The following is a 23,778-nucleotide window of genomic DNA, read 5'->3' as shown; positions in this document are numbered from 1 at the left end:
GAATGGAATTTTATATCTGCTGCTCTGGCCACTAAAGTATCATATGATATAATCGTAATGCTTTAATAGTCTTGGCCAAAGGTTTTTAAGGTTGGTAAAAAGCTGGCCCACACTCCCGGGTTTGCCATAGCATGCCATAGCATGCTAGGCTCACAAGCCTTCTCTGCTTCTCACCAACCTGCAGTGTGGTTCTCCAGCTGGTTCATGAAGGGTAGAGCAATTATGGGGAAGCTGGCTCCTGGTGGTGCACGCTGAAATCTAAAAGTAGCTGTAAGAAACCCTATTATTTGCATTTTTGTTCCAAATCTGATACTAGTTCTTGGCAGCTTTTAGCTTGTTCTGGGCTGTGCTATCAATTGTGGTTATTTTAGGCCAGGCGTGGTGACTCATGCCTGTAATCCCAGCACTGTGGAAGGCTAAGGCAAGTGGATCATGCAGTCAGGAGTTCGAGGCAAGCCTGCCAAGATGGTGAAACCCTGTCTCTACTAAAAATACAAAAATTAGCCGGGCACAGTGGCAGATGCCTGTAATCCCAGCTACTCGGGAGGCTGAGGCAGGAGAATTGCTTGAGCCCAGGAGGTGGAGGTTGCAGTGAGCCAGGATCACGCCACTGCACTCTAGCCTGGGCAACAGAGGAAGACTCCATCTCAAAAAAAAAAGTGTGGTGATTTAAGATTATTTAATACTTCTATTGTTCTCTGCTTTTTGGTCTTCAATGGAGAATGGCTTCTAATGGGAAAGCTCTGGTTGAGCATTGTTTACTTTGTTTTCTGTGGATAAGAGCATAAGAAGCAGTTTGGCTTCTTACCTGTGTTAATCGGGGCATTTCCTCAGTTGTGGACGATGAAGCTCTTTCCTCGGCTCTGCTAAGAACTGTGCTGATGTAACTACTCTCTCTTGGGGCCTCGTAGGTCTGTGGAGCCTTAATTAGGTACATACAGGGAGGAAGGCTTCTACAAAGTACCAGATGGGAAAATATCACTGGATATTTGCGCCCTCACTTTCCCCTCTTCCTTTTAGCAAAGCTCTCAGTTTTCCCCAGAAATTGTCCACGTCCAGACACAAGAGTGAAGTTTCTGCCAAAAGTCCCCGAATGACTTGGCAGGATATTTTCAATGGGCTGATTTCCTCTGCTTTGAATGGAGGATGAGCACGCTGGGTTCCAGACCAATACCTGGGCCATTGTGACTCTCAGAATCCCGGGCAATAAGAGGTCAGAAAGTCCGTTCCACCTCGGCTTGGAGACAGAGGAAAGCTTGCCGGGAGAACAATTGCAAGCCCCCCGCCTCCTCGTGTTCTCAGTTTGTTCTTCTCTGTGACACCACCGGCCATCATGAGAACAGCCAGCAGCAGATCCAGCGTGATAAAATTTTCACTCCTTGACAAGTGTGAGAAACCGAAAAACTATGCCCAGCCAGAAGTTTTGTGTCACACCTTTGAGGCGCTGTCTAACCTCCACAAGCTGCTTCCCAATCACCTGGTGGAGAAGCTTTATTCCTACAAGAGTGAAGAGGACAAGAAAAAATGTACGTGGGTAGAGGGTAGGCGTGAGTTCTTTTCAGTAAGCATACACTTTATCTTGATACAAACTGCCAGTACTTTCAGCCGCAATTAAGAACTTACTCTTTATTTTATTTAGTTTATTATTTTTTTGACACTGGGGGGCGGTCTCACTTTATTCCCCAGGCTGGAGGGCAGGTTTGCAATTGAGGAAGGAGACTCCTTCCTCTTAAGCTTCTAAGACCACTTCCCCTTAGCCTTGCATTTCAAAAGAAGAAAAAGTTGAAAATAGAAGGCACAAGGTCAGTGGAGGAGGCGAAACCGGTGCCACTAGCTGGACTGGAGGCTAAGGATCAACACCTCCCCCACCCTCCCTCCACCTCCCCCCACCTGCCCCCACCTTCCCCCACCTCTCCCCGCCCCAGTTCCTATCTTATGTATAGATCACAGGCATGGTGTGGAGGAATCTTCCCCGGAAGGCATTGTCTTTGGTTAATCACGATTAGACCCCCACCTAAGTCAAGCACCCCTCACTTACCTCATCGATCACGACCTTCTCACATGTACCCTCTAAGACTGTGAGCCTTTAAAAGAGGCCAGGATTTTCTTGTTGGGGATCTCAGTTCTTGAGACTGGAGTCTGCTGAGACTCCCGGCCAAATAAAAAGCCACTTCCTTGGAAGGTTTGTTCGCGGCCGCTCCTGCTTTACCATAATCGTGGCTCACCGCAGCTTTAAACTCCTGGGCTCATGTGATCCTCCCACCTCGACCTCCGCAGTAGCTGGGACTCTAGGCAAATTGCCACTGCAGTGTCTAATTTTTAAATTTTTTGTAAGGATGTCCCCCCCCCCAACCTCCATGGTGCCCAGGCTGGTCTCAAACTGCCAAGCTCAAGTGGTCCACGTGCCTTTGCCTCCAAAGTGCTTAGATTCGAGGTGGGAGCCCTTGCACCCAGCCAGAACTTGTTCTTTACGTTGCAGGTGTGATTCGTCCTCCAGGCACATGTCCCCATCCATGGACTTCTGTATTCTGGAATTTACTCATGTGCTGATTAACCATTGCTTCTTCATGTTCCTTTTGTAGAAATAGTCTTTTGTGAGCCAAGTTAGGCCTAACCCTACTCTTTAGACAAAGCTTACCTGTGGGACAATGGAAAGGGTACCAAGAGGGAAAGGCAGCTACGTTTATAATTTAAGCTTTAGATTTTATTTTAAGATTAGGGAGAGAACTTTCAAGTGGAAAGTCAAGTTTTGAACTTTGTTCCTTCACTCTGTTTCCTGCTATTCCTTCCTCCTGTGGCCATGATTGCACCCAGAAGAAGCTGGATATATTCTTTCCTCCTGGGGATTATAAGCAAACTGTACTTTTTGCAGTTTGGAGTGGCCTGCCACTCCTGAAATTCTGTCAGGGTCATTGATAAGTGGGGCGATTTGCAGAACTGGGTGGAGTCTGCTTTCTGAATTGTTCCTGCTTAAGTGGAGGGCAAAGGTAGCGGCAGCCACCCGTGCTCATGAACTTCAAAAACAAAAAAGCAACTGCCATAGAGATTAAGTTGCAATTCTGAGGCTGGGCGAGGTGGCTCCTGCTTGTAATCCCAGCACTTTGAGAGGCCAAGGCGGGCAGATCATCTGAGGTCAGGAGTTCAAGACCAACCTGGCCAAGCTGGTGAAACCCCATCTCTACAAAAATACAAAAATTAGCAGAGCATGATGGCGGGTGCCTGAAATCCCAGCTACTCTGGAGGTTGAGGCGGGAGAATTGCTTGAACCCAAGAGGCAGAAGTTTCGTGAGCCGATATTGCGCCATTGCACTCCAGCCTGGCGACAGAGCAAGACTCCTTCTCAAAAAAAAAAAAAAAAAAGACACAGTTTCGGGATGAAAGATAGGTATTGGTGTAATGATTTTAAACCATGATGGCAAATTTGGCCATTTCTATTCTGAGAAATCCCTACCCCCTGAATCCAGAGTATTGTGAATCAATCCTAATATCCAGATTACATTACACATTACATAAAGCGCACTCATAAATCATCAATAAAAATATAAGTAACCTTATAGAATAAATATATGGACAGGCAATTCACAAGATTTAACTACAGATCATCAATAAGCATAAAAGGTGTTCAAACACTCTGGTCATCAAGGAAGTAAAAGACACATCAAGGAGATATTTTTAGGCTGGGTGCTGTGGCTCACGCCTGTAATCCCAGGAGACCGAGGCGGGCAGATCCTGAGGCCAGCCTGACCTATGTGGTGAAACCCCGTCTCTACTAAAGATACTAAAAAATTAGCTGGGTGTGATGGCACACATTTATAATCCCAGCTACTCAGGTGGCTGAGGCAGGAGAATTGATTGACCTGGGATCACGCCAAGATCGCGCCATTGCACTCCAACCTGGGTGACAGGGTAAGACTTTGTCTCAAAAAAATAATAATAAAAAGGAGATATTTCTATTTATTTATTTATTTATTATTATTTTTAAAGATGGGATTTCACCATGTTGACCAGGCTGGTCTTGAACTCCTGACCTCAGGTGATCCACCCACCTCGGCCTCCCAAAGTGCTAGGATTACAGGCATGAGCCACTGCGCCCGGCCAAGGAGATATTTTTAGACCATGATATCAGTCAAATTTAGAACGATTAGATATGAATATGAACATGTGGAAAAGTTAGCACTTTCTCACACTATTAAAGGCATCCTAATGGATTCAGGCTTTTTTTGGTGGGGACGGAGTCTCACTCTGTCTCCAGGCTGGAGTACAATGGTGTGATCTCGGCTCACCGCAACCTCCGACTCCCAGGTTCAAGCGATGCTTCTACCTCAGCCTCCAGAGTAGCTGGAATTACAGGCACCTGCCTCCACGCCCAGCTAATTTTGTATTTTTAGTAGAGATGGGGTTTCTCCATGTTGGTCAGGCTAGTCTCAAACTCCCAACGTCAGGCGATCCTCCCGCCTGGGCCTCCCAAAGTGCTGGGATTACAGGAGTGAGCCATCACGCCTGGCCTGATACAGGCTTTTTGAAGGAAAACTTGGAAGTCTGTCAAAATTTCAAATGTATTTTAAGGGCTTATTGAGGCTGAACTTGGTAGAGAGTAAGCAAAAGATAATTTTCTTTTTTTCTCACAGCTCCCCCTTCTGACCCATTCTGTTGACCCTTTCCTCACCTGGGTGAAATTACAGGTAGATCTCATAGCTTTCCTGGTCATATTCAGATAATAAAAAGTCCACCCTAATCCAAACCTTAAACTCTCATCTACTTTAAAATCTCTCTGCTCCCCGCTGCTCTGGTCTTATTTAGACTCAGAAACCAGGTGAGTTTCTTTTCTCTGACCTTGCTCCAACCCCTCCCTCACTGGCTTCTGTTAGGTTGATGGGGGTGGGGGTGGGGGCGTTGGGGTGAGGAGCTGTGGAGTTTTTTCAGATGGTAAAATCTCAGGTTGTGGTCTGGCGTTTGTACCCTCTGGGAGTGGCAGCTATCAAAAGCGGACTGTCTCCCGGGGGGGTTGTGTGGGTTCTTTGGCAATTCCCCAGGCTGACAGTTTTCACAGCCTCCTGCTGACATTTCTTCTCTCCCATCCCGCCAGGTGCCTTAGTCTATTTGGGCCTCTATAACAAAATACGGTAGCCTGGAGCTGGGGCAGTGGCTCACGCCTATAATCCCAGCACTTTGGGAGGCAGAGGCGGGCGGATCACCTGAGATCAGGAGTTCAAGACCAGCCTGGCCAACATGGTGGAAGCCCGTCTCTACTAAAAATACAAAAATTAGCCGGTGTGGTGGCAGGTACCTGTAATCCCCGATACTCGAGAGGCTGAGGCAGGAGAATCGCTTGAACCTTGGAGGCGGAGGCTGCAGTGAGCCGAGATCATGCTGTTGCACTCCAGCCTGGGCAAGAAGAGCGAGACTCCATCTCAAAACAACAACAGCAATAACAATAACAACAATACATACTGTAGACTGGGTAGCTTATAAACAGAAAAACTTATTTCTAATGGTTCTGGAGGCTGGGAAGTCTAACATCAAGGCAGATACCATGTCTGGAGAAAACTTTCTGGCTCATAGAGGGCAACTTCTGCTGCATCCTCACAAGGGGGAAGGGGCGGGGGTCTCCCTCAGCCCTAGTTTATAAGACACCGCCCCCATGACCTGATCCCCTCCCAAAGACCTGCCCACTATGTAATACCATCACCTTGGGGGTTAGGATTTAACACATGAATTTTGAGGGGCACAAAGATTCAGACCATAGCACCGCCTTCCCCAGCTCTTGTATGGTTTACTTCCATCCTGTTTCAACTGAGATTGCATCATCCTTTGATGGAAACCCTCTTGAGATCCTCCTGTTCAAGCAGGCCCCAAACTACTATAGCTGACACTTGAACAACTCATTTAAACTGTGCAGGTCCGCTTACAGGTGGATTTTTTTCAATAAATACGTTGGAAATTTTTTTGAAGATTTGCCACAATTCGAAAAAATTCGCAGACCAATTATATAGCCTAGAAATAACAAAAAATTAAGAAAAAGGGAGCCGGATGCGGTGGCTCATGCCTGTAATTCCAGCATTTTGGGAGGCTGGAATTTTGCGTGGGTCATTTGAAGTCAGGAGTTTGAGACCAGCCTGAGCAACATGGTGAAATCCATTCTCTACTAAAAATACAAAAATTAGCTGGGTGTGGTGGCTCCTGCCTGTAATCCCAGCTACTTGGGAGGCTGAGTTAGGAGAATCGCTTGAACCTGGGAGGTGGAGGTTGTAGTGAGCTGAGATTGCACCGCTGCACTCCAGCCTGGGCTACAGAGTGAGACTCAAAAGAGAAAAAAGAAAAAGATATCATGAATGCATAGAACATATGTAGATATTAGTGTGTTTTATCATTTATTACTGTAAGATGTACACATGCCTCTTAGGAAAAGTTAAAATTTTTTTTTTTTTTTTTTGAGACGGAGTTTCACTCATGTTACCCAGGCTGGAGTGCAATGGCGAGATCTTGGCTCACCGCAACCTCCACCTCCTGGGTTCAGGCAATTCTCCTGCCTCAGCCTCCTGAGTAGCTGGGATTACAGGCACACACCACCATGCCCAGCTAATTTTTTGTATTTTTAGTAAAGACGGGGTTTCACCATGTTGACCAGGATGGTCTCGATCTCTTGACCTCGTGATCCACCCGCCTCGGCCTCCCAAAGTGCTGGGATTATAGGCTTGAGCCACCGCGCCCGGCCGGAAAAGTTAAAATTTATAAAAACTTACACACACAAACACTTACGTACTTGGTGCCTTTCACAGTCAAGATAAATGTAAACGAGAGTAAAGACGCAGTATTAGGCTGGGATCAGTGGCTCCCGCCTGTAATCCCAGCACTTTGGGAGTCCCAGGCAGTGGATCCTCTGAGGTCAGGAGTTCAAGACCAGCCTGGCCAACATGAAGAAACCACATCTCTACTAAAAATACAAAAATTAGCTGGGCATGGTGGTGCATTCCTGTAATCCCAGCTACTCGGGAGGCTGAGGCAGGAGAATCACTTGAACCCGGAAGGCAGAGGTTGCAGTGAGCTGAGACCATGCCATTGCACTCCATCCTGGGCAGCAAGAGCAAAACTCCACCTCAAAGAAAAAAAGATGCAGTATTAAATCATAACGACATAAAATTAACTGTAGTAATACTGTAGTGCTGTAGTAATCTCATACCACCTCCCGTTGCTCTTGCAGTGAGCTCAAGTGGTGTGAGTATCCACTTAAAATGCCATGTGATGCTAATCATTTCTGTGCGAGCAGTTCATCTCTCCAGTAAACTGCAGATCACGGTAAAGTGATTTCACAGTCGTCGTGTATTTTTCGTGTTTAGTGCAATACCATGAAACTTGACTAACACCATGGGACTCACAAAAGGGCCACTAGTGATGCTGGAAGTACTTCCAAGAAGCAGAGAAGAGTCATGATGTTATCACTTCAGACAATTTATCTTGTAAACAGATGATGTCGACTTATGGTATCAATAAATACACTAATGTCAATGTATTTCTCTTCTTTTTCTTTTTTCTTTTCTTTGTTTTTTTTTTTGAGACAGAGTCTTCTTGCTCTTTCAGGTTGGAGTGCAATGGCACGATCTCGGCACACTGCAACCTCTGCCTCCCAGGTTTGAGCAAGTCTCCATCTCAGCCTCCCGAGTAGCTGGGATTACAGGCACCTGCTATCACGCCTGACTAATTTTTGTATTTTTAGTAGAGACGGGGTTTCACTGTGTTGGTAGGCTAGTCTTGAACTCCTGACCTCAAGCAATGCACTGGCCTCGGCATCCCAAAGGTCTGGGATTACAGGCCCGAGCCACTGTGCCCAGCCTGATTTTCTTAATAACATTTTCTTGCTTACTTTATTGTAACAGTGTGATATATAACACATAAGACATATAAAATATGTGTTAATCAACTGTTTATGCTAACAGTAAGGCTTTTGGTGAACAGTAGGCTATTAGTAAAAGTTTTGAGTGAGTCAAAAGTCCAAAAAGTAGCTGGGTGTGGTGGCGTGGTACGGTGCTATACTACCACGTTCAGCTACTCAAAAGGCTGTGGCAGGAGGATCACTTGAGCCCAGGAGTTCGAGACCAGACTGGGCAACATAGCAAGACTCTTTAACAAAAGAAACTTACATGCTTATTTTCAACTGTGCAGGGGTCAGTGCCCCTAACCTCCATGTTATTCAATGATCAACTGTATTTTTCAAGGGATTTACATTTTTAAAAATTTTTAAACTTTATTATTTATTTATTTATTTATTTTGAGAGGGAGTTTCACTCCGTCACCCAGGCTGGAGTGCGGCACTGTGTTCTCAGCTCACTGCAACCTCCACTTCCCGTGTTCAAGTGATTCTCCTACCTCAGCCTCCCGCGTAGCTGGGATTACAAGCATGTGCCACCACACCCAGCTAACTTTTGTATTTTAGTAGAGACTGGGTTTCTCCATGTTGGCCAGGCTGATCTCGAACTCCTGACATCAGGTGATCCGCTGCTTCAGCTTCCCAAAGTGCTGGGTTACAGGCGTGAGCCACCACGCCCAGATGGGGTTTACATCAAGCCCGTAGAAAATCTGTGCCCTTGTCCCCCATACCTTCACCCAGTTGGTGAAAGCACAGTTGGTTTCAACACTGCCTCTTTTCTCTGTGGCCACGGCAGCTGTGATCCCAGCCACTCACCATTATGTTTCCAGGTGTTATGGGCTCAGCAAGATATATGGAAGTCCCTCAACAAGATATCAGTTCTTTAAGATATACTGAAGTCCTAATCCCCAGTACCCCAGAACGTGACTAGATTTGGAAATAGGGTACAGAGTGCAGATGTAATTAATTAAACTTAGATGAGGTCATAATAGGTATCGAGTGGGTTCTTCATCCAGTAGGACTGGTGTCCTTATAAGAAGACAGAGACAAGCAGGAGACGGTGGCCTTGTGACAGTAGAGACAGAGATGGGAGTGATACATCCACAGTCAAGGAGACCAAAGATTGCAGGCAAACACCAGAAACTAGGGAGAGACGAAGAAAGATTCTCCCCTCAAGGTTTCAGTATGGCCTTTCGTCTCTGACTTTCAGCCTCCTGAACTGTGAGACAATAAATTTGTTGTTTTAAGTCACACAGTTTGTGACGCTGTTATGACAGCCCTAGGAAACTGATGCACCAGCGTTAGGAGACATAGTCCAATTCCCCAGGTTGTTCTCTAAAGTCCCCTTAAAGCCAAGGGTGGGGAGGGAAATGATATAGTAGACAGCACTACCCCAACTCTGTGTCTAAAGAAATCCTCAGGCGCCTTCACGAATTCTGAAAGAATGCTCAGTTTTTTCAAAGATTGATAGGTATGCTGTGCATGCATGTGTGGTACCTACTCAACTTTCCTCAGACTTTGGGGTCTTGGATAAAACAGACAGTGGAAAAATTTATATTTTCATGTCCTGTAACACATACATGTCCTTCTACTTAGCAATTCCACTTCCAGCTATTATCCTAGAGAAATAACTTATAGCTGAACACAAAGATGCATGAACATGGCCATGCACTGAAGCATTGTTTATAATAGTCAAAAATTTAAATGACCTAATGACAACCAGTAGCAAAATAATTAAATGAAGGCATATATCTATATAGAGGAATAGTATTAAAAAGAAGGTTGACATTAGCATAGCTACAATGCATATTGTAGAATTTTAATAAGCTACAAAGGAAGATACACAACATGGATCCAAGTATGCCAAAAGAAAACTGTACATTTGTATATATGTATGTGTATATAAATGCATAGAAAAGAATTTTGAGGCTGGGTGTGGTGGCTCATGCCTGTAATCCTGCACTTTGGGAGGCCAAGGCGGGTGAATCACTTGAGATCAGGAGTTCAAGACCAGCCTGGCCAACATGGTGAAACCCCATCTCTACTAAAAATACACAAAATTGGCTAAGTATAGTGGTGCATGCCTGTAATCCCAGCTACTTGGGAAGCTGAGGCAGAAGCAGACCCGGGAGGCGGATGTTGCCATGAGCAGCGTGAGACTCTGTCTCAAAAAAAAAAGGAGTTTTGAAGGAGACTCAGGAAATTCAGGACAGTGACTACCTCTGAAGGATAGAGCTTGGAGAGGGAAAATAAAGGAAAGCTTTCCCTTTTTACTATGTAGACTTGGCTCAGTTTTTTCATTTTAATTATTCCAGTGGAAACATTTTACTTTTGCAATTAAAATGCAACATTAACATTGAAAATACAGGCGGGGGCCAGTGGCTCACGCTTGTAATGCCAGCACTTTGGGAGGCCAAGGTGGGCAAATCATGAGGTCAGGAGTTTGAGACCAGCCTGGCCAACACAATGAAATCCCATATCTACTAAAAATACAAAAATTAGCTGGGCGTGGCGACAGGCGCCTGTAATCCCTGCTACTCGGGAGGCTGAGGCAGGAGAATTGCTTGAACCCGGGAGGTGGAGGTTGCAGTGAGCCAAGATTGCACCATTGCATGCCAGCCTGGGCGACAAAGCTAGATTCCGCGCCCCCCCCCCAAAAAAAAATTGAAAATGCAGTAATTACATGAAGTTGGAGAAATGGGTTTTGATTTTCTAGAGAATTTCCCGTTCCATGTTGATTAGATTTTGTCTCTGTAGCCTCCCAATGTAAACACCGATAGATGTTTAGCAGCTGGTAGTTCCTGCCATGTACAACTGCCAAGCAGCAGTGAGGTCCTTTGTTTCAGAGGTGTGTGGGTGCAGTGATTATTTGCTACGGTTGGAAACTTGTTTAAGGAGGTTCACGCAAGTGAGGTGAATGGCATTAAGGGGGAAGAAATGTTCTTTAGAGTCCTGAATTTGTGCCTTCAGGGACCTGGCCTCAGGCTAAGTCCAGTCATTGGGAGCACGCTGGACTTCGAGGTTGTGAATTCATCACTAAAAGTTTGCTTCATTGCCAAGATGCCATTTCCAAACATATAGTGATTGCCTTGCAAATGCATCCTGAAGACATGACCCTATTTCTCTGACTTTCATTCATCAGACCAAGACTTTAATAATGGATACTGATGTCTCCCTGCTGCTGGGTCTAAAGTCGTCCTCTAGAAGAAATTTCTTTTGACCTTAAAAATAGGTTTTGTTCCTTTTCCTGTCAACCCACTCTTCACTTGCAGGATGCTTTGCCTGTATTGGTTACCCAGAAATGATTACATGAAGAATGAAAGAAAAAGAACTAAACATCCATAATTTTTTTTTAAACCCAGGTTTTTCTTTTATATTTTAAATATAAAGTTAACTTTGGGAAGCTGAGGCAGGAGGATCGCTTGAGGCTAGGAATTTGAGATCAGCCTAGGCAACAAAGTGAGACCCCCATCTATACAAAAAATAACAAAAATTAGCTGGGTGTGGTGGTGCATGCCTGTAGTCCAGCTACTGAGGAGGCTAAGGTCAGAGGATCGCTTGAGCCCAGGAGGCTGAGGCTGCAGCGAGCTGTAATTGCACCACTACACTCTATTCTGGAGCTCTCATGGAGCTGCTGGCTGACCAGGGAGGGATACTATTCCATTTCTGTTAACAAAGGATCTAAGCCCCTCTGTATTGACTTCATCTTCTCAAAGCAGCTCCACCATGCTGTTGTAGCTGTACCACTGGCCACCCGGAGAGTTTCTACAGTAGCCTGCAGTGGTCCAAACCTCAGTTATTGGAGCACCCAAAAGAAGGAAGGCATTTCCCACTGGCATAGCTGAAAATAGACATTCTTATAACAGAGCGAGAAAAAACCCGCCCATTTATGGCCAGACCAGAAATGAATTTTGTGGAGTCAAAAAGAACAGTAAGTCACACTCCCACATTCTAACTGACAGCACGCTGCTATTTTAAGTTCAGTCCTATGTAGTAACTTTTGCTCAGGCAAAATCGCCAATAAAAGGGAGCCCCAAGTTTTGGAGCCTGACAATAATTTCACCCTGTTTCTTCTGGGAAGCTTCCAAATGTGCATCTCCAATTAAGTATGCAGTTAAAGGGAAAGTGAGATCACAATAATAATAATTGTATGGTAACTCGCCGTTAGTTTGAGAATCAGGCACACATAACAAACTCTGTGCGGTCCCAGCATGTCTGCTTTTTTGCTCATTCTTTTATTTATTTACGATGTTATCTGCTAGATGTCTAGGACCAGGTTAAGATCTAAATGGTGCTCAGTATTATTGTTGGAATAAAGGAATGACAAAGCTAAAAAAGAATTATTAAGCTGCATATGTATTTTTTCTCAAACCAGTGTCGTGTTACTCTTGCTATGCACAGATGGAGAGCAACATTGAATGTATTAATGCTTATTCTATTACTAGGTGAGAATCCTGAACTCTCTGGCTTAGAAAGAATCTTAGCAAGACATCAGTTGCCAGAAGAGATTAATCTGACCCCAAAGCCGAACAGAATGCCCCCGTGGAAAAGAAAAATCATCAACAATGTAAATGATGCGTGGAAGAAATGTCACTTACTGAAGAGAAACACGAATGAGCCTCCCATGTCCACCATAGTTGTCAGGTAGACTCTAATTTCTGCCCTATGTGGATATACTTAGAGATACACAGGGTGATCACAAATTCTCTATATGCCTTAGCTAAAAAACGATTTAATGCGGTCTTTAACATATACAGAGAGCATAAAAATTTTTGCAGCCCACAGTCCCTGGGTTAAGAAAAACAAGACACAGAGAAACAGCAAAGCAGTGGACAGTCCAGCCGAGGACTGACCCCAACTGTTTGTTCCACAGCATGTTTACTGAGGATACAAGGAAGAGCCTAATTCATAATTAATCTGATTATAAACTATTAAGGACAAAGTTTCAGGAAATGTTCTTGAACAGAGGAGGGTTTTTTTTGTTTTTTGTTTTTTTTGTTTTTTTTTTGAGATGGAGTCTCGCTCTGTTGCCCAGGTTGGAGTGCAGTGAGGCGATCTTGGCTCACCACAACCTCCACCTCCTGGATTCAAGTGATTCTTCTGCCTCAGCCCCCGAAGTAGCTGGGATTACAGGTGAGTGCCACCACACCCAGCTATTGTTTTGTATTTTTAGTAGAGACGAGGTTTCACCATGTTGGCCAGGATGGTCTCAAACTCCTGATCTTGTGATCTGCCTGCCTTGGCCTCCCAAAGTGCTGGGAATACAGGCGTGAGCCACCTGCATCAGGCCTAGCAGAGGAGGTTTATTGGAAAGCAAATGTATCTTCTTGGAACATCAGCACTTTCATAGGGTACTCAGCATTCTCGAGTTCTGGCCAAGTGCATAATTGCTAAGTTCATCCACAACCTCTTATCAATAGGGTGAGTATGTCTCAATGTATGATCTCCTGCTTCTGGGAACTTGCAGTAAGGAGTAATCAGGAACATTTGAGGATGCTGAAATTCTCCACAATTCCCTCCCCACCCCCACCCTTTTTTTTGAGCTAGAGTCTCACTCTGTCGCTAGGCTAGAGTGCAATGGGGCAGCCTTAGCTCACTGCAACCTCTGCCTCCTGGGTTCAAGTGATTCTCCTGCCTCAGCCTCTCAAATAGCTGGGATTACAGGCTCGTGTCACCACGCCCAACTAATTTTTGTATATTTAGTAGAGATGGGGTTTCACCATGTTGGCCTGGATGGTCTCTATCTCTTGACCTGGTGATCTGCCCGCCTCGGCCTCCCAAAGTGCTGGGATTACAGGTGTGAGCCACCGTGCCTGGCCTCCCCTTTTGTTTTTAATAGGGAAGATTGTCTTCTTCCTCCTATAGATGGCAACAGGAAAATAGAAAACAGCAAGGTAAGATTAACAAGAATCCAAGTATACAAATTATAATGATATTGACCCATTTAGAAAAATTTCACCCCAAAGTACGAAACCATTGTTGGATGGGATCCACCTGAATTGTTTGGATGCTAGAAACTTCTTTTTGGATGGTTTTTAAAGCCACAGACACAGACACACCTAATCAGGGATAAGGTGCAGCACTCAGTTATCATGATAGCACACCCTCCCGCTTTGGGCTGCTGTGAGCATGTCTAGAGCCATTTTATTTTGTAGCACAATTCTTTGAATCTGGCTTACTTCTTTATTCAGCAACGTAATTCCTGCTTGAGTTGCATTAAAGGCAGCAGCTGGGTGCTTGGCGAGGGCCTCTACGGATTGTTCAGTTGAGATTGCCCCGGCTTGTGGCGAAAATACAGTTGTTAAATAGTGCCACCAGGAGGCATGGCGGTGTCTAGTCAGATATTTATGTTCTGCCATTTCCCAGTGATTTGGTAATTGAGGAAGATGTTCAAGGATTCGGGCCGGAATGTGTGGCTTTCCCCAGCAGCAGATATTGGACCAATTTAATGGGAGGCATAACCAGCCATGACTTTCACAGAACCATAAATTACCAGGAGAGACAGCATATACTCCATAAGAATTGTTTTGTCCTGATCGACTGGTCAGCGTCTCACATCCCCATTTAGTGCTTGAATTTGGTACACTTATGGTCTGACACAATTCCGTAGGTGAACTACCTACTGGAATTTCTTCTTTTTGAGAAATGCAACTCGGAATCCTTTGGGGCGACACTACTTTTTCCGTGGTATACCAGAGAGCTCCGTCCCACACAGAATACCCGAAGGAAGGTTTAGGGGGCAGTTTGGTGTGACGCCACTTTAAATATAAAGAAAATAAGGAACCAGGAATGTTGTGACCTTTTTTCCACTGTAAAAAATGTCCCCAGTCCTTTTCTATAAATTATCTTTTAAACTGCCGCCAAATCTCATTACAGGATATGGTTTTTTCTATTCTGCCACCACTTTAGATGTTCCCACTGGGACGGAGCTTCAGGGTGCATACTCCATGGACACCCTGCACCACTAGAAACAGGAAACCAGGCACGCATCCAGCAGTTGGATTGGTTAGCAACCTGCACTGTGATCTGGGTCCATTGGACATAGGTGTTAGCAGAGACCAAACATAACAGTATTGCCATTAAGACCCCTACTTTGATCGAAGAAGCTGTGAGTGTTGCCATCACAGCCAGTAATAAATTTTCTGGTGTAAGTTCCTGTCCTGCATTACGAATAGCCGTTTCAGTGTGACCAGAGGATTTTCATGTTCTCCCAAGTAGGCAACTTATGATCTCCTTCCCCTTCTCTGGGGAACAGTAGGTGCCTTTCTCTCTGGCTCCTCGGTCGTCATCAATCAGAACTTTGGGATCAGGTTTTTCAGTCCTTGATGCCAACTCATGGTATGGTTTAACGCATCAAGCAGGAACTCACAGAGGACCTGTAGGAGAAGCACAGCAGCATAGCCTCCTCTGCATGTGATAAGGGGCACTGGCCCCTTCCACATGGGATCCGGTGGCTGTTGATACAATATTAATGGTTTATCTGATTCTTGTGGGTTAGAAAAATAAGTGACCGCATGTGAGATTACTGCCAGCATTTTAAAAAGTAAATGGTTAATAGTCAACAAAGCGATATTAATCCTAACTCACGGCTTTGTCAAGGGAGGCAACTCCCCCTTTTGTTTTTTCAGAACTAGCTTTAACAGGTGATGAGCTTGTTCTACATTGGCTTGTCCAGTAGGATTATAGGGAATGCCGAACGTATGCTTGATATCCCAGCGAATGCAAAAAGCAGCAAATGTTTGAGAAGCATAGGCAGGTTCATTGTTCGTCTTAAGCAGCTGAAGATAACCCAAAGCAGCAAAAGCCTGAAAAAGATGATTATGAATGTGATTAACACACTCATCTTTTTTTTTTTTTTTTTTTTTTTTTTTTTTTTTTTTTTTTTTTTTTTTTTGAGATGGAGTTTTGCTCTTGTTACCCAGGCTGGAGTGCAGTGGCACAATCTCGGCCCACCGCAACCTCTGCCTCCCGGTTCAGGCAGTTCTCCTGCCTCAGCCTCCTGAGTAGCTGAGATTACAGGCACGCGCCACCATGCCCAGCTGATTTTTTTGTATTTTTAGTAGAGACGGGGTTTCACCATGTTGACCAGGATGATCTCGATCTCTTGACCTCATGATCCACCCTCCTCGGCCTCCCAAAGTGCTGGGATTACAGGCGTGAGCCACCGCGCCCGGCCCCACGCTCGCCTTTTTGAGGAGAAGCCCAGGTAGCGTTGGAAAATGTATTAATAGAAACATGAACATCTGGGAGAGGTTTAAGATTGGGAATCTGAGTAACATCCATTTGCCTTAGCTCATCTGGAGCAGGGCCTCTGGGATTCGTGCCTATGGCAGCACTAGAAAATGTTAACGCCTGACAAGTAGGGCAAGAATAGACAAGTTGCTGAGCTTGCTGCTTAGAAATAGAAAAATATTTTATTAGTGGATGGGCATTCTGATGGAAGAATTGATGAGAAGAAAAAGGATTGGTAAATAAAGAATTAATCAGCCGCACACTAGTGTTTGCAATTTTGTTCGCAGTTGCCAAGGGCCCTGGAAGATGGGAGTAGCTGCGAATATGCATTAGGAAGACGGTTTTACTGTGACGGGACAGCAATATTTGAACAGCTAGAAATAAGGGCAGCAGATGAGTTGAAATATTGTCCCTTATAGTGGCCTGAGGCAATAGGGGAACAAGATTGGCAACGTATGAGGAATTAGGGATAATATTAAGCACACAATGGGGGAATTTTTGAAGAGCTAATATCAGAGCTCCAACTTCTGCTTTTTGAGTTGAGGATGTTTACGGAGAAAAGCATTTATTCCATTTGTTATTTGCACACCAAACCATGACTTCCTGATGTGGCTTTCTATTAGTAAAAACAGTGAGAGCGTTTGGAATAGGATGCAAGCTGATTATAGTTTGTTGCTTTCAGGGTAAGAGTTTTGAGGCTTGGAGATCAAAGTCTGAAGGAAAATGGGAAGTCAAGTGTTTTATGTAATCAGATGCTGCTATTTGAAAGGATAAATTATGAGTATAAACTGGTGTCATTTGTTCCATTGGAAAAGGTAAATGGATTTTTATGACATAACAGCCTTGTAACTACAAAGCTTAATGACAGCCAAGAGAAATTGAAATAATGGAGGCAAGTGGAGTGGGAATAGGGTGCTTAGGCTGTGATGGCAAGTGGAGCCTGTAACAATCAATAGTTGGTTCTTGTTGGTTATTTGACCCAATAGTGCTGTAAGGCTTAAAGGTGTTAACAAAATAAAGAGGTGTAAGGAATGATCCAGGAAATGCTAAAAGAACTTTTCATTAGCCAGTTGCGATAATTTCTGATGTTGTTCGTTAAGGACGTGTATGGAGACAGGGGAGGAGGTTCCTGCCAGCAATAGAAATGTTTGAACAAATAGGTAGGAATACCCAAAGAGGCCCGTAACCAATTGATATGTCCCGATACGTGCTGGAGCTGAGATGATGTCAATGGAGATGGAATACCCAGGGATGGCAAGGTTGGGTGAACTGTGATGCCCATGAATTGAAACCCCAAGTAAGAATAAGGTTCTTTGTATTGAACCTTTTCTGGGGCTGTATGAAGTCCTGCCCTTATAAGGACCTGTTGTAATTCTTGAATTGGGAGGTCTTAATTAGGTTCAGCTAACAAAATATTAAACTTGTGATGACATAATAGAAGGTGAGGTTATAACTGTTGAAAAGGTTTTAAAGCCACACTAATGTAATATTGACAAAGAGTGGGAGAATTCATTAGACCTTGAGGAACACGATCCAATGATAGCGTTGAGTAGGCTGAGAGTTACTGTATTCAGGAACAGAAAAGGCAAAGTGTGGTCTGTCTTTTGGATATAGAGGAATGTTAAAAAAAAAAAAAAGTTCTTTAATAACAACTAAAGAATAGGTGCGGGGAATTAAACTTGGATTTGGGACACCTAATTGTAGGTGGCCTGTAGGATTTAATTGTGCATTTATAGCTCTCAAATGATGCAACCACTGCCACTTATCAGGTTTTGGGGGGATAGTAAAGCTAGGGGAATTCCAAGGGCTGTTGGATATTTCTATGTGACCTGCCTCAATTGTTTTTGTACCAACTGTTGGATAATTTAAATTTTGTGCCAAGGAAGGGGCCACTGCGCCACTCATACAGGAGGGCCTTCTTTCCAACTAAGCTTAATGGGTTTAATAGGAGCAGTGGCCCTTAGGATAAATTTGTTTGAACAGATATATTAAATTGAGCTAGCAAATCCCGTCCCCGAATGCTTAGAGGAATATCCATAACAAAAAGCATTATCTATCCTTTATTATTATCTGTATCAACAAAGCATAGGGACTTGCTGCTCCGATAGGCCTGCTGGGTACCTCCAATCCCCAGCAGTCTATTCTGTACCAGGTATAAGGGCCACGCCGGAGGCTAATGGGATAGGGTGATTATAGTTACATCAGCTCCTGTGTCTGAGTCCAGAAAATTGTACATTATTTACAGATAATGTCACTATTGTACATTAGTAACCAGCTCAGCTGGGAGACCCCCACCCAGGTGGTGCTGATGGTATTGAGAGGCAGACAACCAAATAGAACAACAGAGTGGATCTACCTGTGGGACCAACAGCCTGAGAGCTGAGAGGCTAACAGCGTTCCAGGCTGAAGGTCCCGAGCAGATTCTCATCCGTGTATTTATTTGCTCTTAGACAGGTAGTCTTATTAATACACAGGTGTTCCATATTTACTCATAATGCAAGAATATACCAAGTAGGCAGCTGTTACCCACCTACCACTAACTACAAACTAAAAGGTATTCTCCACAAAGGAGCCATGAGGGCAGGGTAAACTTCATGTTTCTCAGCACTATTAGTTGATTTTCTCCCAGGTTTACAATCCAGTTGACAGTCGTAGGACCAAACCCTTTGTCTTTTCCTTTAGCCCCCATTGCTTTGGGAACCCAATAAGATATTAAAACTAGCTGTGCAATGGACATTCCCTTTTCTAATTTTAGGTAATGATGAGCCCATGCCTGAACTCTTATTATTCCGGTATAATCAGAGTTAATTAATCCTGGGACAACCGTAAGTCCCATTTTTACCATGTGGGATTTCCCTAATAACAGGACACAATACCCAGGGGGCAGTGGACTTTTGGTAAGAGTAGGAATTACATGTACTTCTCCTGGTATCTCAATTACACATTCTTTAGCTAGAATTAGGTCAAGGCCTGCACGACCGACTGTTGCTGAAGTTAACTGTGAAATGGTTTGCCAGGAGACAAGGTTTCTGTTACTTTGGAGATTCCTTGGGGCTCCAGGACTGGCCAAGTATGGGCCATAGTTGAGGGTCCCTGTTTGGTGTTCCGGTCCGGGGACGAGCCCCTCCTCAAGTTTTCCTGGTCCTTGCTTTCTTTGGATGGACATTGATTAGCCCAATGATAACCCTTTTGACATTTAGGACATTTACGGGTTGGGCGTTTAACCTCTGATCTGCATTCCTTTTGCATATGTCCCACTTTACCACATGGAAAGCACTGAACAGAAGGGCATAGGGCCACGGCCAGCAAGTGGGCCTTCTGGATTTTTGTGTCTATGTTCTGACAAGCCCATATACATTCAGCAAGACTCACTCCTAGGGGTATTTTTAACTGGTAACAAGGCATTTTTGCAATTTTCATTAGCATTTTTATAGGCCAATTGCATTAGCAACATATTGCATGCATCAAAATTATTAACTTGCTTCTCTAAGGCTCCTTGTAATCTTTCTGTAAAACTCATGTAAGGCTCTGTGGCTCCCTGATGAATTGTGGAGAAGGACCCCTGCGGGGCACCTACTTCAGGGATTTTATTCCAGGTGTGTAGAACAGCTTGGGCAATTTGAGAAAACGCCCACCGGTCTAAAGCAGCTTGTTGTGCAGGGCTCAGGTAATCACCTTCCCCCTTAAGCATATCAGCCGAAATAGGGATATTATGATTTAAATTTTCCATGGCAAACATAGCACATTGGTTATAATACTCATGCAACCAAACGGAATATTGGGCTGGGAACACCGTCTTTATCAATGTTTTCCAGTCCCAAGGGGTCATCTCACACCCTCCTCCTGTACCCTCTATTATGCCTTTTGTAAAGGAACTGGAAACTCCGTTTTCTTTAATACTCCTTTTAAACTCCTTAAAAACCATAAAAGGCAGTTGCTCCTGCTGGGGGTGGGGGTTGGTTAGTGGCTATTATAACTGAAAATGCTACAATACCTTCTTCCTTTTGTGCTTCCTTTATGAGATTTTCAATAACCCAGCGTGGTTCTTGCCCTTCCTCACCTGGAGCAGTTTCACTGTACAGCAGGGACTGCTTCTTTTCTATGGGGAGCATTTTTGGTATTAAATCTGCCCAGGGTGTTTCTCTTTCCGCTAAGGATCCTACTGCCACTCGGCAAAGATGCCAGGTATGCAACTATGCTACAGTTACAAACTCTGTCTCTTTTTGCAGCTGTGTTCCTATTCACTCCCAGTCTCAAGACTCTGTGGACCCTTCCCCCAGGGTACCATGGGCACTGATTGTAAATTACTTTTAAAAGGAAAGATAATTCAGCATCAGAAACCTGACATCCTGTTTTGTGTAGCAAAAGAGTGAGGTCTCGCTTGTGAGCGGTTTGCACAGCTGAGAAAGAATGACCCATGCCCTTGAAAAAACAAAGGATACCCCTGCCGCAGGCTTTCAAAGCTATGGTACCTGGCGAAATGGATGTCCGATTTCCTGTGCCAGGCCTGGAGAGGATATCTGCGGGAGGGCCACGGAGGGAGGGTCCCTGTTTGGGCACCAACTGTAGCAGCCCACAGTCCCTGGGTAAAGAAAAACAAGACACAGAGAAACAGCGAAGCAGTGGACAGTCCCACTGAGGACTGATCCCAACTGTTTGTTCCACAGCATATTTATTGAGGATACAAGGAAGCACCTAATTCATAATTAATCTGATTATAAACTATTAAGGACAAAGGTTCAGGCAATGTTCCTTAGCAGAGGAGGTTTAATGGAAAGCAAATGTGTCTTCTCAGAACATCAACACTTCCATAGGGTGCTCAGCAGTCTCCAGTTCTGGCCAAGTCCATAATTGCTAAGTTCATACAGAGCCTCTTATCAAAAGCGTGTTTCAACCTATGATCTCATACTTCTGGGAACCTGCAGTAAGAAGTAGTCAAGAACATTTGAGGATGTTGAGCTTCTCCACAGAAAATAAGCACTGCTCTATATAAAAGCACGTGGGCCCCATTTTTACCCACCTGCAAACTGCTGGAGGAATCCTCATTGGGAATAAACTCATGGAGATGGGAGCAGGTGTGTGGGTCTCCCATGGGCCATTGCAGTCTAGAATAGTGAGCAGAAATCTATCAAGGCCAGAGTGGGATTCTTGGAGACAAATCCAGCCACTGAGCTGTGGGGATTTTTGGCTGCGTAAGTCGAGAAGCAGCAGGTCCACCACTGGCATGCCCAGGGGCTAGGATACCATAGTAGGGCATGGCAGAGCTTTGGCTTTATACCTGGTCTGCCAGATTTTACACTGAGAGAACTGGAGCACCATTGGACAGTGTTAACAAAGGGAGTGACGTGATCTGACTCAAATCCTCTCTGGCCTCCCAAGGAATGCATGGGTGGAGGAGAGCTGTTGGGAGCTTTTACAGCTCTGCAGGTAAGGGGTGGTGGCCCAGGTGGTAATGGTGAGGATGTAGAATTGGCTCGGTTCTGGTGCTCAAAGTCACAAGCTTTGGTTCCTTGGCAAATTATCTTTTTTGGTGCACTTTTTCCCTGCTTATATCAGATAGATGGAATTTCTTTCTTTTCTTTTCTTTTTTTTTTTTTGAGAATCTTGCTCTGTCACCCAGGCTGGAATGTGTGGTGCAATCTCAGCTCACTGCAACCTCCACCTCCCGGGTTCAAGCGATTCTCCTGCCTCAGCCTCCCAAGTAGCTGGGACTATAGGCGCGTACCACTATGCCTGGCTAATTTTTTGTATTTTTAGTAGAGATGGGGTTTTACCATGCTTAGCCAGGATGGTCTAAGGAGAATATGGAGAATAAATAAATGTAGCTAATAGTTGGAGGTTAATGTCTCTGTCTCAGTACCATCATAGAGAAAGACAAGACTTTGTAAGCAAAAATTCCTAAGAGAAATAGAGAATAAATATGGTAGCTATTAGTGGAGGTTAATGTCTGTCCCAGTTGGACATTGTCACTGACTTAGTTTCATAAATTAAAATTTTTATATGTTGACAGTTTCCTGCTAAACTATTGATCATTTATGATAAAGGTATATATATGTGACTTTTTTAAATTGGCTGAACTTTATTTCTTCCTTTTTATGTCTTTTCAGGGAATTAATTTTTACTTAAAAAATTGTTTTTATTGTGACTTTTGAGCATCCTCTGTCATTGCCTAAATTGTGAAACCATTTCTTTTCCTCTTTTTAAATCCTCTCTTAGCCCTTTAATGAAGAAATGCTTTTCAAATTAGGAACTTTGGCACAAAGTAGCAGAATAAGTTAATTACTGCTCCTCCCCTCTTCTGCCTCCCCCTCACCCTAGTGCAGCTGAATTCTTCCTGTTACATGGTCTTCAGGGGTAACTGCAGAGTTCTGACTCTTTCAGGTATAACTTAAATGGGTCAGAGTAAGAGCATCAGGCAGACAGACATTTAAGACCAGTATGTATATGTACAAGTATGTACTTGTAAGTATGTATCTCAGAAGTATATTTGACTTAGGATGGCTTGCCCATCCGGCTCTTTGTCCTGACAAAGTTGACCTTGTTTGAAAGTGGCAGCATGTAAAGAACATTTTATTCAATTTGAGTTTCAATTAGATAACATGATTTTTGTAATGTGTTAAGTTATAGTTTACATTCTCAAGATTTTCAGTGGTCTCAGCAGAATTCATGATCTCAGTTTAAAACCCAAGGCCAGGCATGGTGGCTCATGCCTGCAATTCCAATGCTTTGAGAGGTTGAGGTGGGTGGATCACTTGAGGCTAGGAGTTCAAGACTAGCCTGCCATCATGGTGAAACCCCATCTCTACTAAAAATACAAAAAATATCCAGGCATGGTGGCACACGCCAGTAATCCCAGCTCCTCAGGAGGAAGAGGCACAAACAAGAATTGTTTGAACCCAGGAAGCAGAGGTTGCAGTGAGCCAAGATTGCACCACTGCACTCTAGTCTCGGTGACAGAACAAGACTGTCTCAAAATAAATAAATCCCAACTCGTTTCTACTGCCAGTTTTATTATTTTTTCCTTTGTTCATATATTTAATATGTCCTTTGCAATGCAACTTTAAACAGCCTTTTAAATAGTATTCAATCCTACATTTAGTAAATAAAAAAAAATTTTTTTTTTTGAGACGGAATCTTGCTTTGTTTCCCAGGCTGGAGTGCAGTGGTGTGATCTCGGCTCACTGCATCCTCCGCCTCCTGGATTCAAGCAATTCTCATGCCTCAGCTTCCCAAGGAGCTGGGATTACAGGCACCCGCCACTAGGCTCAGCTAATTTTTGTGTTTTTAGTAGAGATGGGGTTTCACCATGTTAGTCAGGCTGGTCTCAAACTCCTGACCTCAGGTGATTTGCCCTCCCCGGCCTCCCAAAGTGCTGGGATTACAGGAATGAGCCACTGCACCTGGCCTTAGTAATTTAAATCTTACAGTAAAGGGAGAAGTATCATTATTGCTATTGGTTGCTTCTTAACACACAAAAAACAAAATGCGCAGTTTGCATTTTAAAATTGCAAAAGGAATGCTCCATTTATGTTGAATGGCAGTCTTTCCCACTCTTAGGTTTAATGAGTTTAATAAATGAAACAGCAATGTTATATAGTCTCTTTAATTTACTTGTAAAATCTAATTAGCATGCTTCTCATATTTGTCAGGGCCCAGCATCTTTTTGTTTTGTAAACTCATGC

At 44.1% G+C, this 23,778-nt stretch overlaps 1 protein-coding gene across 1 annotated transcript; it reads left to right on the top strand.

Annotated features, from left to right (window-relative positions):
- Window positions 1-1,243: 1,243 nt before the first annotated feature.
- CUNH6orf201 (chromosome unknown C6orf201 homolog) lies at window positions 1,244-16,515 on the top strand. Its single transcript, XM_017497453.2, has 5 exons — window positions 1,244-1,526; window positions 12,310-12,508; window positions 13,704-13,758; window positions 14,910-15,011; window positions 16,384-16,515. Exons 1-5 carry the CDS (start codon window positions 1,334-1,336, stop codon window positions 16,513-16,515), a joined length of 681 nt encoding a protein of 226 aa, XP_017352942.2. The 5' UTR covers window positions 1,244-1,333.
- The last annotated feature ends 7,263 nt before the right edge of the window (window positions 16,516-23,778 follow it).

The sequence above is a fragment of the Cebus imitator genome, unplaced genomic scaffold (genome assembly GCF_001604975.1).
Source record: "Cebus imitator isolate Cc_AM_T3 unplaced genomic scaffold, Cebus_imitator-1.0 Scaffold231, whole genome shotgun sequence".
Lineage (NCBI taxonomy): Eukaryota > Metazoa > Chordata > Mammalia > Primates > Cebidae > Cebus > Cebus imitator.
This window is presented reverse-complemented; position numbering and strand designations above follow the sequence as displayed.